The sequence below is a fragment of the Patiria miniata genome, unplaced genomic scaffold (genome assembly GCF_015706575.1).
Source record: "Patiria miniata isolate m_02_andy unplaced genomic scaffold, ASM1570657v1 HiC_scaffold_5, whole genome shotgun sequence".
Lineage (NCBI taxonomy): Eukaryota > Metazoa > Echinodermata > Asteroidea > Valvatida > Asterinidae > Patiria > Patiria miniata.
In genome coordinates, this window is record NW_024037072.1 from 38,627,289 (window position 1) to 38,645,445 (window position 18,157).

The 18,157-nt window shown below is 41.0% G+C and overlaps 2 protein-coding genes across 9 annotated transcripts in view; both read left to right on the top strand.

Moving 5' to 3' along the window:
• Positions 1 to 3,414: 3,414 nt before the first annotated feature.
• LOC119741433 (proline-rich receptor-like protein kinase PERK2) lies at positions 3,415 to 4,110 on the top strand. The gene has a single exon (XM_038217180.1). The coding sequence runs from the start codon at positions 3,415 to 3,417 to the stop codon at positions 4,108 to 4,110; it is 696 nt and encodes a 231-aa protein (XP_038073108.1).
• Positions 4,111 to 4,305: 195 nt separating this feature from the next.
• LOC119741193 (ryanodine receptor 2-like) overlaps positions 4,306 to 18,157 on the top strand; it is a 78,034-nt gene continuing 64,182 nt past the window's right edge. For 7 of the 8 annotated variants that reach the window (XM_038216908.1, XM_038216910.1, XM_038216913.1 and 4 more), the window contains exons 1-13: positions 4,306 to 4,392; positions 5,312 to 5,452; positions 6,132 to 6,295; positions 6,958 to 7,036; positions 7,488 to 7,577; positions 9,044 to 9,181; positions 10,202 to 10,279; positions 11,139 to 11,214; positions 11,688 to 11,811; positions 12,874 to 12,894; positions 16,042 to 16,181; positions 16,832 to 16,881; positions 17,755 to 17,879. In XM_038216908.1, coding sequence (XP_038072836.1) covers positions 4,318 to 4,392; positions 5,312 to 5,452; positions 6,132 to 6,295; positions 6,958 to 7,036; positions 7,488 to 7,577; positions 9,044 to 9,181; positions 10,202 to 10,279; positions 11,139 to 11,214; positions 11,688 to 11,811; positions 12,874 to 12,894; positions 16,042 to 16,181; positions 16,832 to 16,881; positions 17,755 to 17,879 — 1,301 coding nt within the window. In that variant the 5' untranslated portion in view covers positions 4,306 to 4,317. The remainder of the gene's footprint in view (positions 4,393 to 5,311; positions 5,453 to 6,131; positions 6,296 to 6,957; positions 7,037 to 7,487; positions 7,578 to 9,043; positions 9,182 to 10,201; positions 10,280 to 11,138; positions 11,215 to 11,687; positions 11,812 to 12,873; positions 12,895 to 16,041; positions 16,182 to 16,831; positions 16,882 to 17,754; positions 17,880 to 18,157) is intronic. The other variant, XM_038216909.1, reaches the window with a different exon arrangement.

The window sequence follows — 18,157 nt, forward strand, 5'->3', positions numbered from 1 at the left end:
GCGTCAGGCCGAGTGGTGGTTTACTCAGATCTGATGCAGGTTGCCATGCATGCGCAAGGAAGACCTGTTATTGCGTTTATTGCAAGTATTGAAGGATCTGCGTTAACCAATCATATGCGAACACAAGACATCTGCATGGAAAAATATCAACTGACCATATAAATTTTGGATGACGCATCATCTTGATACCAGGTGACACCCAGTTTACTGTTTTTTAAGCAGCTTAAAAATAACTGGTTTTGTATAAGAGATTAGATACTGGCACAAAACTGATCATTCCCATAACTGATCATTCCCACTTTTGTACCCTTTCCACGATGAATTCTACTGCAAATTTTCTGGATGCTGGAGACTACAATTTTTCAACAGCACAGGCGTCAACAGACAATGTAGCAGACAGCATTAGGATTGTCCAGTGTATCCTTCTTGTCCTGACAACGATTCTCCTTTTGACACTGAACCCACTTTGTCTTCTCGTTCTGAGACATGTGGACAGCATCGAGGACACCACCAAAGTCTTTCTGAGAGCTCTGACAGCTGCTGATCTTGGAGTTGGGATTTTCTTTGCCCTGCCAATGACATTTGCTGCTTTCTACCAGGACTGGCCTTTTGGTAATGCTTTGTGTGGATTGCAGGCCTTTCTCGCACCCACCATCTCCTCTCTCTCTCCTGTATCTCTGCTCATGTTGACAGTAGATCGTTACATTTCAGTGGTTCATGCACTCCGCTATCCTTCACTTGTAACTGTGAAACGGGCACGAATTGCTGTCATGTCTGTTTTTGCAGCTCTTTTGTTGATATCAATTGGATACAACTCCGTGGCAGAATGGCACTTCTATTACATGCCAGGATTTTTTTTTTGTTCTGTTTTTCATCCGAAGCAAGGATACTTAAACCTGGTGTTCTTCCAGGTGATATATTCATGTACAATGCTATCTGCTGTACTCACCATTCTGGTAACTTACATCAGACTTTTTCTGATTTCTCGACATCACCAACGGCGCATCCATGCTGGCAATCCAGCTGCCCTTGAAGGTAATCCACCTCCGAGACCCAACAATAAAATGCTGTACACGTTGCTCATGATTGTACTGAGTGCATTCATCTTCAACCTCTTGCCACTTTTGTACTTTTTTCTTGGTGCATCTTTGTATGCGAATCGCTTGGTAACATTTTTCATGCTCGCACTGCCCTCTTATACAAACAGTTGGTTGAACGTGGTCATCTATTTCTTCAGGAACAAGGACATCCGACAAGCTACCAGAAATCTGCTTAGAACTTACTACACATTTTTGCAGCAGCATTTTCCATGCAACTCAAATTGAAAGAAGAGATCGAATGAGCGCAATTCTAATAGATTTCAATCTCTTCTAACTTTGAGTTCCTATGGTTCACTTGGTAAACCATGCATCCCTCATCTTGCTTTGCATCACCTATGGACTCCACAATTAACATTTCAACTAAGAGAGAGATGATTGCTGCTGCACGTTCAAATATTAAAGGCATTCCTGACACTGGGTTTGTGTACATTCAAATGGAGAAAAAAAACTATGTATACAACCAATGAAAAGCGAAAGCATGCAGTGTGTCCTCAACATTGGAGCTGACATGAGTTGGCTCACAGTGCCATCTGCATACTTGTATATACTGTTGCTAAACAGATCCCATAGTTCACTGATGAAGACTTTGTAATGATTATGCAGAATCTGCTTCTGTACAGTTTACAAGTGTTTCTTGTTTATTCCATGATCTCCCTGTAAAGCAAGGAAGAACAAGATAAGAAAAATCTCTTTTGAAAAGCATGTTCTTTTTAATGTTCCGAAAGATTTATTTTGAAGATATGTAGGACAATGTCAAGTAGGGAATTTCAAACCTGTGAAACTGTTTTAAATTTTTATTACTATTGTAATCATGTCTTTAAATATGATGAGTTGTAAAAAAGCATTTGATTAAAAACAGAAGAGCTTTTAGAGAAACTGTAGCTGATTTTTCTGTGTAAATAGCCCTTGTATTGCAAGCACAATATCAATTGTACCTAAAGAAGGCTATTAATAATGATCAATTTAGATTAATTTGGATTAGTCGTGTTGCTTCTTAGGATTCACTGTGTATATGTATCTTTACAGCATATTGTTCTAGACGTTGATAAAGGAAACAAATTAAAAATGAAATGTAAATGTGCATTGTTTGAAAGGTCTTATGTTTATTTTACACTATACGCTTTCAAAAGAAAACACATTTCAGACCATGTTCAATCACTCCCAATAGTTTTTGGTCGACATCCTAGAGATAGTGGAGTCTTTGGCGGTATCAAATTATGAGGAATAACTTGTAATTGATCCCCTACATTGCAGCAATCTTTGGGTGATGCTTTTGTTGCACAGGATGCACACAAAAGCACCTCCTTTGCATTCGTTGTTTTGATGAATTAAACTAAACACACACTAAGATGGCTGCTGGATCCAAGAACATGCCTTAATTAGTTACTATTGTCTCAAAGACAGTAATACCTCCCACTTTCCCCCAGGCTCTGTCTCTAATAATAATATTATATAGCTCTTATATAGCGCACGTATCTACCAACAATTAGGTACTCAAGGCGCTGGAAATTATGTATATTATTAAAGACAGGTAAATGAAGTTTATGAGAAATATGAGACGGAAACACCGGGGCAAACCCCTTCTCTTAGCGATAAGTGTTACTGGGTTCTTTAAAGTGCATTGCACAACACACAGGACCTAGGGCTTTGCGTCCCATCCGAAGGACAAAGCAATAATGGTAAAGTGCCTTGCTCAAGAGCACAAGCACCATGTTCCCACAGTCAGGATTCGAACCCATGTACATGTACCACAGCACACAAGTCGAAAAACAGTTACCATTGGACCACAGCACCATCTACCACCCCTCTCCCCAACTCTCACACTATCCAAAGCCCAACTCCTGGCTCCTCCCAAATGTGCCTTCCCCTTCTCTCTACCCATGCTGTACTTGCCCCTGCTTGGCCCCTGACCTGCCCCTGCCTGGCCACCATCCACACCCCTGCCTGGCCACCATCTACACCCCTTCCCCACCCCTGCTCAAACCTTCCCTCGCCTGCTCCACCACTGCTTCACCCTGATTACTCCTACCCCACCTCTGTCCAAGGATAAACAACTTCCCCAAATTTCTGGTAACATGCATGATACGGCCCGTGCGTGCGCGTGCGCTAGACTCCGTGTGCAACTGCAGTCTTTCAGTGGTCAAATTTCTGTTGGGTGCCAACTGTCGGCGATCATGGTGCGCGGGTATTGTTCTACATGTTCTATGTTTTGTTCAACGCACGAACGCGGCATATCACGCATGCAGACAACCGTTCCGTACATTTTGCACACAAGCTCAGTTGAGTCATTTATCCTTGTGTACATAGAGGATCCATGGTCGAACCCCTGCCCTACCCTTCCTCACTCCCACTCAACCCTTGCCCCGCCCCTGCCAACCATGTCCCACCCCTGCCCACACTTGCCCAACCCCTGCCACCCTTCTCCACCCCTGCCACACCTTCCAAACCATGCTCTGCCTGCAAAATCCTGCTAAAGCTCTTCCCCCAATACTGCCCTATCCTTGTCCAATCCCTACCCAATCCCTACTCAAACCACCATGCCTCACAATGTCCTACCTCTACCGTACCCCTGACCCAACCCTTACCTTCTCCTGACCCACTTCCCCGGCCCATTCCTGTTAAACCTCTGCCCCACTCCTTGCACCACCCCTGCGTCCCCTTCCCACCCCTGCCTCCCCTTCCCACCCCTGTCCCAATCAAGCCCCACCCCTGCCCCACCCATACTACTCCCCTGCCTTACCCCTGCCACACCCCTGCCTTACCCATGCCCCACCACAGCCACCCCAGCCCAATCCCCAGCCATGCCATTCTACCCCTGCGTCCCCTTCCCACCCCTGCCTCCCCTTCCCACCCCTGTCCCAATCAAGCCCCACCCTGCCCCACCCATACCACACCCTTGCCACACTCCTGCCTCCTTACTCATCCCTGCCCTACCTCTTCCCCACCCTTGTCACACCACTGCCCCACCTCTGCCCCACCTCTACCCCATCCCTGTTCAACCCCTGTTTAACCCCTGTCAGCCCTACCACCCCTTTCCTGCCCTAACCTGCCCCACTCCTGCCCTACCCCTGCTTCACCCATGTCCCACTCCTGCCTCACCCTGGGCCCTTCCCTCTCCCACCCCTGCCACACACACATTGCGAAAAAAAAAGGAACAAGAGATTTCAAACAATATTGTTACTGTTTGTTTGTATGCAATAGGAGCCTGCGACCCAGTATGATGCAGCGCCTACTGCGGAAGTTGATCATTGATGTGCCTGCTCTTGTTGAACACACCTACGTTGCCCTTAAGGTAGGAAGAAACAAAGACAGCTATAGAAGTGTTAGAAGAACTACAGGTATATGGTTTAGGCCAAAAAAAAAAGTCTCCGGTTTCTGGTATGCGCGCGCGTCGCCGTAGCCATGCGTGTCGGCAAAATGAAAACGTTTTTTTTTTCAATGAAAGATGATGTCTCAAAAGCACCAAACTCGCTGGTTTGACTGGAATCCTGCTGCTGCACAATTTTAACGTGTTTTTAGATTGGGTTATGGTCGAGTATAAGCTCTGTGTGACCTCTCTGGACTCCCATATATTTGCACTAAGTTTAGTCGGGCACCATTTGCAGTCATCAGCCGACCGTTTGAAGCAAAAAAATCAGGTAAAAAAAAAAAAAGCCGCGTCGCCGCACCACTTTTTGGGCAAGCTCCATACCAGAAACCGGAGACTTTTTTTTGTTGGCCTTAATAGTGCTTTTCTAAAGTTTGAAAAAACTTCAGTAGCTGATAGGACACTAACCAGACAACCTCTGAACTTGCCTGGGTTGTCTGGTTAGTTGAAACAGATTTTTTTTAGCACTACAAAATATTAAAAGGTACATTACCTTCATGAAAAAAAAAAAAAATCACTGCTTAATTTCAATGTTTGGTTTTGCCTTTCGCCCAATGTAATTTTATAGTCTCTCAATACGATGTGTTGTACAAGAGCTTTTGAGAAATCACTAGCCTGCAAGGTCAAATCTCAACTGTACATAAATTTCTCCTTGTTTTGACAGTTCCATCAAAGGATACGTCTACAAAAGTTACATTTTGATCAGCCCTTTTGCACCATTGAGCAAACAATTTGCAGCTTACAATTGGATCTTGTTACACTAAAAAAAACCCAAATTTCTTGGTATTCTCAAAGCACTGTTTTCTGCAAAATTATACTTCTTTTTTTCCTTGTGTATCTGTAGCTGTTGCAGCTGCACTATGAGCGTTGCATCAACTACTACGGTAGCATCGGTGGCTGGGGCAGCCATGGCATGGCTAACGATGAAGAGAAGAGACTGACCATGATGTTGTTTACTGGACTCTTTGATGCACTGGCTGACAGGGTAAGCCACCGTCTATTTACCCTTTAGTCCCTGTACTGCCCCAGGGTGCCCTGCCTGTTGCTCCTTATACCACGCCAGACAGCCCCTGCACTCTATGGTTTTAGGGATTCATTGAGGACTAAATACAGCGTTGTACACTGTGATACAATGGAGAATGGGTTAAAGGCATAGAGGATCATTTGCTTTTCATGCATGTTCATTTCTAATAAAAACACCACTCAAAATTGTAAGATGAATGTTCAAAACCTAAACTGTTGAAGTTTCAGCTCATTGGGTTTTACGCTTTTCGAGGAAACAGTGAAAAATCATGGACAACTTTTTTTATCACAAAACATAATTTTGTCAGCATTCAGCATCACTCTATTTAAAAAGAAAACCAGTCAATTTGACTGATCGTTGGAAAATAACCCAGACAGAATAATGTCATGGGGTGTTGTGCCAGTCCAAGTAACCTTTTTAATAACAATTTGGTACCGGTAGTTTACTATTGGGATAAATGCAAATGCTCATATATACCTTTAAACAATTGATAGCATGAGTTTTGAAGCAGCACGTACTGTCCCTGATGGAGAATATTCCCAATGAGTTCATTGTGCAACAGTTATTAAAAGGCCCATCACTCACAAGTAGTTCTGGTGACTTGTGACTCAATTTGTTGGTTTGTTTTCACTCATTACAGGAGTATGACTCAGAGATGTTTGACAAGGCCTTACCCTGCCTGACAGCCATCGGTAGCGCCTTACCCCCAGACTACTCCATGGCCTACAATGATGCTAGCTACATCCGAGAGTCAAGCTTTGATGCAGACGGGCTGTACCAACCAAAACCCGTGGAGACATCAAGGTACAAAAACTGCGTGATTCCCCGAAAACAGAATTCTAATCAATATAAAGCCATCTTTTCTTGAACGTGTTTTTGAGTTTTTTGTTTGTCCTCTTGAGCATGTTTTTGAGTTTCTTTTGTGTCCTAGGACTCAATATGCAGACTTGAAATTTACTTACAGAAAGGCAGCTTAAAAAAAGTAGTTTACTGTCACTGTGGAAAGCACTCCTTGAAGTTTGGCTGAATGTAACTCCCCCCCCCAAAAAAAAAAGACTTGATGTCTTCCCCACTTGCCAAGAGATATCCATGCAAGAATCTTAATCTAAGGCAAAGTGCCATGGAATGGTGCTCTCTCTTTTTTTTATAGGTTTTCTGGTTATGAATTCAAGGATTTGTATTTCAGAAGCCCTAAAAACTTAAAAAGAAAAGATGATGTAGAAATGTAAACCCTACACAGTATTCCAAAGAAACCTATAGAACCAGGTAGGGACCGAATACACAAATTCACATTTTGAGCTGGATGGAATTCCAACTTGGGTCATGGAGGTGGGAGAAACACGTTGCCAACCTGACTTGCCAAAGATATGAGAAATCCTAAGCAAAACTGCTCATAGAGTTGATCTAAGTTATTTAAAATTTGTATCCAGATTGAATAATTTGTCAATGATTTTTTCCCTTGACAGAGTTTTGCTGAACGAGAACCTCCTGTCTTTCAGTGATCGCTTCGCTGAGCATCTTCACGATGCCTGGGCACTCAGTATGGTGAGTCACACACTTGTACCCGACACTCAGACTCGGTGTATACGACTATGCCAGGGTTGTGATCGAGTCATTCAGGAGTCAACTTTTTTCCCGCTAAGACAAGTAGCTCAAATATCTCAATACTGTGAAATAAAAAGTTGGGGTCTTTTTTGGTGACACTCCTTATGAGTGTGGGTGGGCTACTTTTAATAAATATTTTGATTAAAAATAAACAAATCATTGAACCATGATTGAAGGCACTCAGATAAGTACATCATTTTTGTTTTCATCATTAAAGATTATTCATACCCATACGTAGAGCGTACTGAATCTTTGAACAAAAGTAGATTGTGCTTTGTCTTACACATGTTTTAAATGTGACAGAATTTTAATGAAATTAACCAGAGCAATCAGTTATTGAAGCTAAATCAAAGTTGAAAAATAAAGTTGATTAACTTTGTAATTTTTTTAGTTTGAGGCTGGTTGGACCCATGGGGAGATTGAAAATGCTGCCATGAAGGAACACCCGTCATTAAGACCTTACCGCACCCTCCATCCTAAGGTAAAAAAAGAAGATTAATTAACAACCATACCAAGGTAACTTACATGTAGTCTGAAGTACAGGAACCCTTTGACATTTGAAATCGTAAAGAGCCACTGCACTGAAAGATTGACTGTTGCTGTCATTTGTAATGACTCCAGAGTCCAGTCAGTGGAAAATTAGAACATAAAGTTTGCCTGTTCAAAACCAAACTCTTCTTGGTTTGCGTCTCTCCTAATACTATTTGATTTGGGAGCAACTCTGGAACATCAATCTGAAAGTTAGAAAATAATGCAGACCTAATGCGCCAGGTCGGTGTCTTGATGAAGTAGTTCAGGTCAAAGGTCATTCAGAATAAAATCGCTGACGTGATGTTACAGGATGTTACATGAAAGCCCGTTCTGCTCGCAATTAACTCGTGAGCATTGTGCGACTGTCTTCTAGCGGGTTCATGTGCCTTCGATGCGCGTTCGATTATCCTGAATGACCCGTGAACCATTTCATTGTGCACATGCGCAATTGAAAGACCCAACTGGCGTATTCCTCTCATCGAAATACTTCAAATCTTTTGTAAACAAAATTAAGGATGTGACATTTCCACGTTTAAACTTTTCAATGAAAAAGTTCTAAATCCATTTACAAATTTTCCAAAACTTTTGAACAAAATCCGAATTATAAAAAAGGGACCCACGTTCACCCGATCTTCCTTTTAGTTAAACAAATAATTGACCATGCTTTCAAACCTATTTTATTTACAAAACTTTAGAAGCATTACAGAGATAACATTGATAACATTTGGGGTACATGCACTTAACTTTTTACTTTTTCAATGACTGCCCGTTGTAGAATGCCATGGTCCAGTGGTTACGGGCTTTTGACTCATGTACGAAGGTGGGTGGGTTCGAACCCTGCCAGGAACATGGTGTTTGTGCCCTTGGGCAAGACACTTAACTACAATTGCCTCTCTCCACCCAGGAGTATAAATGGGTACCTGTGTGGGTCGAGGACCGATTGAGCGTGGTCCCATGGCCTGATGAATGGGGGAATAATTGTAAAGCGCTTTGAGATTGTTGGTACAATGGAAAGCGCTATATAAGCATAATTATTTTAATTATTATGTCAATCATTGTTGATTGATCATGTCAATCACGCCAGTCTGCAGACATAATAGGCAGGCGTCAGCCTTTGTGAATGGCTTTACACATTTAAACAGTTCTTAAAATATTTGCTAAACATTAACAAAATTAAACGCAAAGTCACATCCTTAAACGTAATTATTCTAGTGCTTCTGTCTGCCATGAGACCATGTCCAAACGTTTTTTTTTTAGGGAGGGGGCTACGACTGCGACGTGTCCTCCGACTCACAAGTAAGCCACACAATGTGTTCAACGGTTCCTGTACAACTAGTGTGCATTATACCGACGATTTCAGCACTCCTGTAACAAAATGCACAACTGTAAAATATTGTTATCATTTTTGCCCCTCAGGAGAAGGACAGTTATCGAGACGTGATCAGAGAGAGCCTGAAGGCCATCCTAGCCTGGGGCTGGGCTGTTGAGAAGAGTAAAGTCCCTGAACAACACGCCCACGCACACAGACCCAGACGCCTCTCCAAAACCAGCCTGGTAGGTCCAGAAGAGCCATCATTTCAAAAGTAGTCAGAGATGTGTTGTTGGAATATACATGAGGCTTCTTAGATCCATATTGCCATTATTTTCATGTATCTGTCAATCAGATTCCATGCCCTGGCCTACACCGCGTTATGGGGAAGTTTTTGTTGTTAGGCAAATTAGGACCAAGTTATGGGGACTTTCTCTGATGTCCTCACAGCGTTTTCGGTCCCCACAAATACCTCATACAGACGAGTGTTATGTCCCCACAACTACAGAACAAGACTGTCTGGTCCTGCCTAGTACACTGCCAATAATGGTTTCCTAAATTTACAAGTTTAAAAGTTTCTAGTGTGAAAACATTTTCTTGTTTCTCTGTGATTGATATGAGAATGTTTACGTTAAAAGTTGTTGAAGCTTGGTGAGCGGATAATTGCCAACGTCAAGTGTGTATTTCAGTGCCTCAAGGAGCAAGCAGTTTGAAGTGGATACAGAGTGTCTTCTTAAGCATTTTATTTAATTCATCAATTATCAATTTTATGTTTTCAATGAGAATGTGGGCAAGCCATTTAAATTCTGTGCCATTCTTTCAGCAAAGTAAAACAAAATTATGTTCATGGAAAGAATATACCGGTGAACTTGTCTCTCAGCAGAATTTTTTTCTGCACAGGAAAGGGTCATACTCCTGCCCAAATCAAACCTACGTGTAAGGATTTAATTAAAGAGCACTGCAGGACAAGTGGTTAACCACTTTGGAAAGAATATTGCAACCTGATGCTGCTTTTTTCTTCATATATCATCTTAATGAAGGTCAGTCATTGCAAAAATGTTGAAAAGACAGAATCTGGGACTGAGAAACATTTCCAATTTTTGTTAGAAAATACTTAGACAATTTTCTTGACTCTCCATAGACTTTGTACACAACCGCTGAAGTAGCATCAGGTTGTCTTTCCACCATTTTTGGCTTGGATGTCGCTTTTGAGTTTTGACAGTTCATTGACCTTTTCAATGACCTTTCACCTTTAACCCCCACAGGGTGCCATGGAATCCCCTCATGGTTACAATCCACGACCCATTGACATGAGCAACATCACCCTGACAAGAGAAATGCAGGTAAGTTGTTCTGCTGTTCAAAAAAATAACATTCAAAACGTAACTCATGTTATCTATTTGATTTGTAACGCAAACTACCTATGGGAGATATTGTACTCTTGGTGTCCAGTGGTTCAATTTTTTGGAAGTGCAGACTTGGTATTTGTGGCCGCTATGGGCATTTCAGTTCAAACTGTTGTGGTTGACAATGGGTTAAGAAATTAGAACTTTAATTTTGGTGATGTTATCTCTACTGCAGCATGCTTATTAACAATTGATGAGGTTTTTGCATTTAAGTCCTAAAAATGCAACTGTGAAGAAATAAAAATGGTGTCATTTAAAGGGCAAATGCTTGCTCAGAAACAATTTGTTCAACCGAACTGGATTTTTGTGACCCATGTCATATAGCGTGCTTTAGAGAGAGATGAACTTCATAACCTAACCTTACTTACATACTATAGCAGGCACCCAGAAATTCCAATACCCTTCTGTAATTAAATGGGAGGGGGAGGGAGTGGGGTTACCCGGTTCCATTTTAAATGCAATTTGAAGCTTTTCAAAGTAGAATTGTGCAATAAAGTGGTAAGTCTGTGGGTACACCATGGAATTAATATCTTCTGAGAAGGAGTTTGGTTCTTGTAAAAAAAAATGGTGGAGAGAAGTGTGCTACATGATTTTGATGGTACACTGTCCAACGCTGGTTTTCTCGCCATCCTACAGTATTCTCTCTGAAACATTGAGAGCGTCTCTTACCACTGGTTCTGATCAGATCCACAAAAGAGATCAATTTTGTGGTGTACCTACAAACGTAGCACTTTATCGGTTCCATCTTGTTTTGTTTTATCACCTGTATTACACGAACCATATATTTGGATTTCAGACCATGGCCGAGCGTCTTGCTGAGAATGCACATGACGTCTGGGCCAGGAAGACCAAGGTGGAAATGGATACAACAGGTCAGTTGTCTCTGACTACCTTTGGTCAGTGTTAAGACTTCTGTCGTAAATGGACTGATCTATTATTTGTTGACAGGCTTGTTGCTCCAGAGTAGGTCTGGTAACTTACTAATTTTGTTGGGTTGGGTCAAAAAAAATTTGGTTAAATATATTTTTGTTAAGGCTACTTTTAACTTTGGTACTTGAAAAGAGTCAGAACTGTCTGTATCAACAGCATTTATTTGAGCACAAATTTTACCAGAAATGAGGTTCAAATGCAAACATCAATTTGAGCTCAATTTCAGTTGAGACATTCAGTTCAGATGTTCAATTCAAATATTTAGTTCAAACGTGAAATTTAGTACGTTTGCAAATCTGCATTTTCCAAGCATGACGAAATTTGCTGCAAATGTCGTGACAAGTCAACTTCAAGTAAAGTATTTTTCGGCCTTTAGACTTACTTTGTGTATTTTTTCTTTGGGTAACTCCGACAGGGGGAGGTTGCCACGCCCAGCTGGTGCCCTTTGACATCTTGACTGACCAGGAGAAGAAGAAAGATCGTGAGATGGCTCAGGTCTTGCTCAAATTCCTGCAGGTTAATGGATACCGCTTGCACAGGTAATCACTAACTACCAAGTTTACCACTGCTGTAATTAGCTCTGCTTTAACAGATATGTGGCTTTGTGCATTTCATGCCTCGTATTTCTACTCTATCAAATTTTCACTACGTCATCAATTTTTTTTTTTTTTTGTGGGTCCCAAAATATGTTCAGTATTGGCTTTTGCCCTTAATTGACAGCATTTCATAAGCACTATAAACATAGTTGTCTCCACCAGCTTTTGAGAAAACAAATCACAAAATTGTAATTGGATGGGACTTAGACCCTCATGCATCCTTCTTCTTTCTAGTGCACCAGCATAAAGTCAAATAAGATTTTTTTTGCTAAAATGGAATTCTTCTGTAATTTCTGATCTAAGAATTCCAGTATGCCATTGAAAAACGTTGGTCTTAATTTTATCAAGCTCGGTCCTGTACATAAACCCTAACACTCCCAAATCCATCAGATTTTACTGTTGGTTTGAAGGATTAAAGGTATATAGGATCAATTGCATTAATCCCAAAAGTAACCTACCTAATTATAATCAAAAAGCCTACTTGGATTAAAGGTCGTACTGGTGCTAAACACCACCTGAATTTATTACGTCTGGCTTGCTGTCATTAAGAAGAAATCAAGAAATGTAGGTGACTTCCAACGACCAGTCAATAGATCATTGGAAATACAGAGTGTTGTGGACGCAATCATGTTTTGTGATCAAAAGGTTGTGCACTGTTTTCTTGAAAAGTGTAATATGAAAAGCAAATGATCCTATATGCCTTGAAGGGAGGCACTGCTCAGCCACTGTTATTTCACATGGGCGTAATGCCCCTTGATTGTTCAAATATTGAGAATTGATTCCCATCAAAGTGAAGGATTTGGAGTAATATTGAAAGTTCCTGATAAGAAAAATAGTTGGTATGAACCAATTTAAATCTAATTTGATGTGTTATTAAAGTTTGTGTATTAAAAATAATACTAACTTTTATACGTATACAGTTTCTGTATACTGGTCCTCACAAGAAAAAGAGTCTCCTATATATTTTTTTCACCATCGATTTGTCTAACTTTTGTGTTGATCCAGTGAAGAGGAAGAAGAAAAGAGGTAACCATTAACAACAATTTATTTGTATGTGTTCTTTTTTAAATGTTCTTTGTTGCTATTTCTCTACTCTAATTTCCTTTCCAGATTCCCTTGTTCCCATCTAATGAAATTGCATGAACCCCACATAATTGACATGTTTACACTTGTGATAGAACAGTTTAACCATTCTGTTTATCTTGTTATTGTAGAAGTATTTTGTAGAAACCCTCTACCGGCCAAAACCAAAGTACAAAGCATGTACCAAGAAAGCTTGGGCTGTTATGGACGAGTTAAAATTAGACGCTTGCATTGCAAGTAATAGTTTCTCGATGTACAGAAGATAGAGGGGGGTCATAGAATGAAACATTGCTTTGCCCATACCCACAGGCCCCACACTGTTTCAAACGTTATAAGTGGCCCATACCCACAGGCCCCACACTGTTTCAAATGTTATAAGTGGCCCATACCCACAGGCCCCACACTGTTTCAAACGTTATAAGTGGCCCATACCCACAGGCCCCACACTGTTTCAAACGTTATAAGTGGCCCATACCCACAGGCCCCACACTGTTTCAAACGTTATAAGTGGCCCATACGCACAGGCCCCACACTGTTTCAAACGTTATAAGTGGCCCATACCCACAGGCCCCACACTGTTTCAAACGTTATAAGTGGCCCATACCCACAGGCCCCACACTGTTTCAAACGTTATAAGTGGCCCATACCCACAGGCCCCACACTGTTTCAAACGTTATAAGTGGCCCATACCCACAGGCCCCACACTGTTTCAAACGTTATAAGTGGCCCATACGCACAGGCCCCACACTGTTTCAAACGTTATAAGTGGCCCATACGCACAGGCCCCACACTGTTTCAAACGTTATAAGTGGCCCATACGCACAGGCCCCACACTGTTTCAAACGTTATAAGTGGCCCATACCCACAGGCCCCACACTGTTTCAAACGTTATAAGTGGCCCATACCCACAGGCCTACACTGATTCAAATGTTATAAGTGGCCCAAACCCACAGGCACCACACCGTTTCAAACGTTATAAGTGGCAGGGAGAATTTTCAGTCAATTTCCAACCGTGATGCACTCAAGTACCCTTCAGTATGGATGTGTTTTTGATATGTGCAGAGAACATATAGGTTTATCACTGTTTTTTTTTTCTGGTGACCTCAGCCTCGGTTTTGGTATGGTGGATTATATGTGTTTCTTTCTTGCATTTACATGTACTTGTTGTAATTGTGTTTGATGTTTTTGTACTTGTGAAGCCCTTGTGCACTTTTATTATGAGACAGCCCCACCCGGTACCCGTCAGTCTCCCTTGATAGGTTTGCAGATGACTGGCAGACGTCTGCCAACTTGGAGCAAGGTTCTTTTGCCAAGTTCTTTGAATGGCTACTTCACACAGAAAGTATTGGCCGGGCATATTCAAGCTGATGACGCGCTAAATTGTCATGAATTGTAAATTGCTTGTGATTGATTCTTAGGTAATTTTTTTCTCGACCCTTATATTTTAACAGACATACAGGGTGATTAAAAAAACCCAAACCCAAATGTCTGGACTATTGTTTTAGTGGAGTGTTGAGTTATTGTTTAGTTGTGTGTTCTTTCAGCAAAATGAAAACAATTGACACACATCCCTATGTGATTTGTTTTCGTTTTGCTGAAAGAACACTTACTTTTTTGGTGATCCGTGACAGAACTTTAAAACGGTGGTTGCGTTTACAATTCCGTAACTTGAAAAGTAAATTAGCGATTTGAATGATTCTTGTACTAAAAGAAAGCTTTTGAATTGGGCTTTTATTTCCTAGATTTTGAAGGTGCTACATGCAGAACTTCACTAAAACAATAGTCCTGACATTTGGGTTTCGGTTTTTTTTACTCACCCTGTATACTTTCTGCTGAACAGCTCCAAGAAGTTGGCCTCTGGTCATGTATCTGCAGATCCATCCATGCAAGAGTTTTTGCACCAATTTTTTTTTTTGTTCTGAATGGTGGTGGAAATAACAACCTATACTATTCTTAACCTATGTTTATGTGTGAGATCCATTCACAGTGTGACTCTGCATGCCAAACGCCTCCCATTTTGTCATATGTTTTTGTATGTTGTGAAGAGTGCTCTGATATAATTTGTTCAACTGTGTGAGTTTGGTGAATCAATGGAATGCCCATTGTTCTGAATCTGTATGACATGTATGCAATGGCGAACATCGCCAGACCAAGAAGTTGGGGGGGGGGGCTGACAATAACTTTGCTAACAGATTACTCCGTGCTGGAGGGTAGGGGGGTGTGGGAGGTGCTGGACATCATGTGGCTTGTGGAGGTGCTGTTTAAAGATGTCGATCTTGGACACTATCAAACAATGGGTGGCGCTAATCATTTTTAGAATGGCGACTTGGGGGACTGGGGGACACCCTAACCCTCCATTCTCCAACCCTCTATCTGCACCCTTGTTTGAAATGAACTAAATATCTATAGGAGTATCATTTGACAATTATTTTGAGTTTACACAAATGATTTGTAAAGCATGCCTTTGTATCACACTGTGGGGGCTCAAAATGCACTCATAATGAACTACCTATGCGAAAGTTTGCATCGCGAAAACTATACAATAACATGAAAGTCTCATGTTTGAAAACTTACATTCACCATCAGTTCTCCGTTCCATGTCCCTGTTCTCTGTTTGCCTATTTGGGTCCTTCCAAGCTAATGGGGTATGTCAGTGTAACACAGACGTTGGGTTGAAGCCGACAAAACTGAAATCTTAGCCGACCATTCTAATTCACTCCAGCATTGCACTTGGCCTGTTAATCTCTGTATATGTCATCGATAACTGACAAGTAGTTTTAATGTTTGAGTAATAGATGACTTCTTCCACACTTCGCAACTTCTTACTACCAGGATAGAATTGATAGCATGTCGGGATTGGTCTGTAGTAGAATAAGGTTGCACAGTTACATTGGTATTCAAGTTTCTTTGAATGATAATCACTTTTTTATATTTTGTTTTATTGCTGAGAGCATAGTTGCACGTGGAATATAAAAGATATGAGATTGTGCTTATTTTTTTCTTCCAAATTGTGAGTTCTTTCCACTTACAATCGTGGAACAATAGTCCAAGTTTCTGTTAATATGACTTTCCATTTTTTTGTCTTCCCAGGACAAGCAGACAATACGATGCAGATGGTCTGGTGAGAGGGGCCAGTACGATTGAGAAGCGCTTTGCATACAACCTGCTGGAGAAGCTACTCCACTACGTGGACAAGGCGCACTCAAACCTCAAACCAATGTGGAGGGATGGTAGGTTGAAACTTCAGAACTTGAGATTGATTATTGCATGACAGATGAAGGAATGTTGTCATATGCTGCAATGTATTTAAGGGTGCAATCTAGTAGATCACTCAGATAAAGGCAGACGGGTTAGCCACGAGAGCTGGGCTAATCGAAAGCTCAAACGTCGGCCATCACAATCCTCCTGGACGTCTGTACCCGTGGCTGTAGCCATTGACAAAACGCCCTTTTCAGACTGAGTCTTACCATTCCTTCCTACATGGCCTTACTGTGAGATTTACTATTTTTCCGTCAATCGCCAAAAGTAACCAAGTCTGGCTGGAATTAGCGGCCTCTAAGGTCGCAATGAACTCAATTAAATTATAATGTTTAGACTTTAAATAAAGTTGATTTTGGGGTCCACTTGATCTTCTCCGCTGTCCGGCCGCCATTCTTGTCCATTTCTTAGAATGAACAACGCATGCATATGACGTACTTCCACCACTGACTCGGCCCGGATGTGCTAATCGAACGCACCCTAATTTAGCCAGCTAACTTTAGTAATCTCAGTGGTGGAGTGGCCTTAGAAATGTTGGCCAAATCTCATGGGGCTGCATACATTAAGCAACCATAATCAAAGAAACTTCACAAACGTGATCATTTTTTTTCCCCATTTCCAGCACCGCACAAGAGGAAAGAAGAAGAGAAGAGCTACAAATTCTTCACCAAGGTGAGATTGAAAGTGATCACTTCATGTCTTGCAACATCTATGTTAATTCAGTTGTCATTTTTCAGAGACACTTATCTGCAATTCACAATTTAAGAATTCAAAGAAAATACCCTTGTTACATAATTGAGTATCACTGCCAATGAATAGTAGGCTTGCGTATTTGAGCTGGGGCAGTTCTGCAGTGTCGTTACATACATTTTGGACAATTCAACAGTGTAAATAAAGTAATAATCATAAAGTGGTTTTAATTCTGATAAAACGTATCAATAAGTTACTACAGTGATAAAAAAAAAAAAAAAAATTATTCATCCAACATTTTTGCTCTTGCAGAAATCGGCTTGAAAACACCATGGTTTTGGACGTACTCAGACAAATTAAATTTGTTTGTGTACTTATTAAATAATTTTTCAGTGAAAAGCAACTGTTGAACATTGTTAGAAATAAACAATGTTTCAATACAATACAGATGATAAGCTTCAAAATGATACACATGTTTCAAAAGTGGAATTTTGGTTTTTAGAAGGTTTAGCTTTAGGGAATCTGTGGAATTGCCCCGGACGTTTAGGACGTTCAGGACGTTTGTTATACTTGGTTACTCCGTCAGTCAGAAGACAGTAGGCTGGCCCAAAGTTAAATAGTGAACGGGATGCATAACTTATAGTGTGTGCAGCTTGAGCAGGGTATGCCATAACTAAAATCACAAACAAACGAGACAAACGAGTGAACAAATTATAAAGGGACTGACAAACAGACATGCATACTAAAAAATATTGTTATTACTTACACTTCCAATAAATGAGGCAGAATGTGTGATATGAGCTAATGTGTTCCAATTAACCGTATAATTGTTAACATTGACCTGCATTTTTCTAGGTGGTGCTGCCCTTGATTGAGAAGTATTTCCTGGCTCACTCGACATACTTTGTGTCTGCACCTAACTCTCCTCAAAGCGGACGGTATGGCTCAGCATCTTACAGGGAGAAAGAAATGGTCACTAGGTATGTTGTAATCTTTCTATTATTTCTGAAGGTGCTGTATTGGAGAAATTTGGAACAGAAGTGAAGTTGTACTTACAGTTCCATACTTGGCCTTTAAAATGCTCCAGCAGCTGCCAATGTGATTGGTTTGCCAAAATATTTCTGGCAATTGTGTAGTTTTTATAGAAATACTGAGAGTGAACACGTTCTTACTGGATTGACACAGTTCGATGATGGCCTGCGAACCCACCTAGAAGTGGATTTATGACGTATTTTTGATGTTCAGGTTTATTCAAAAG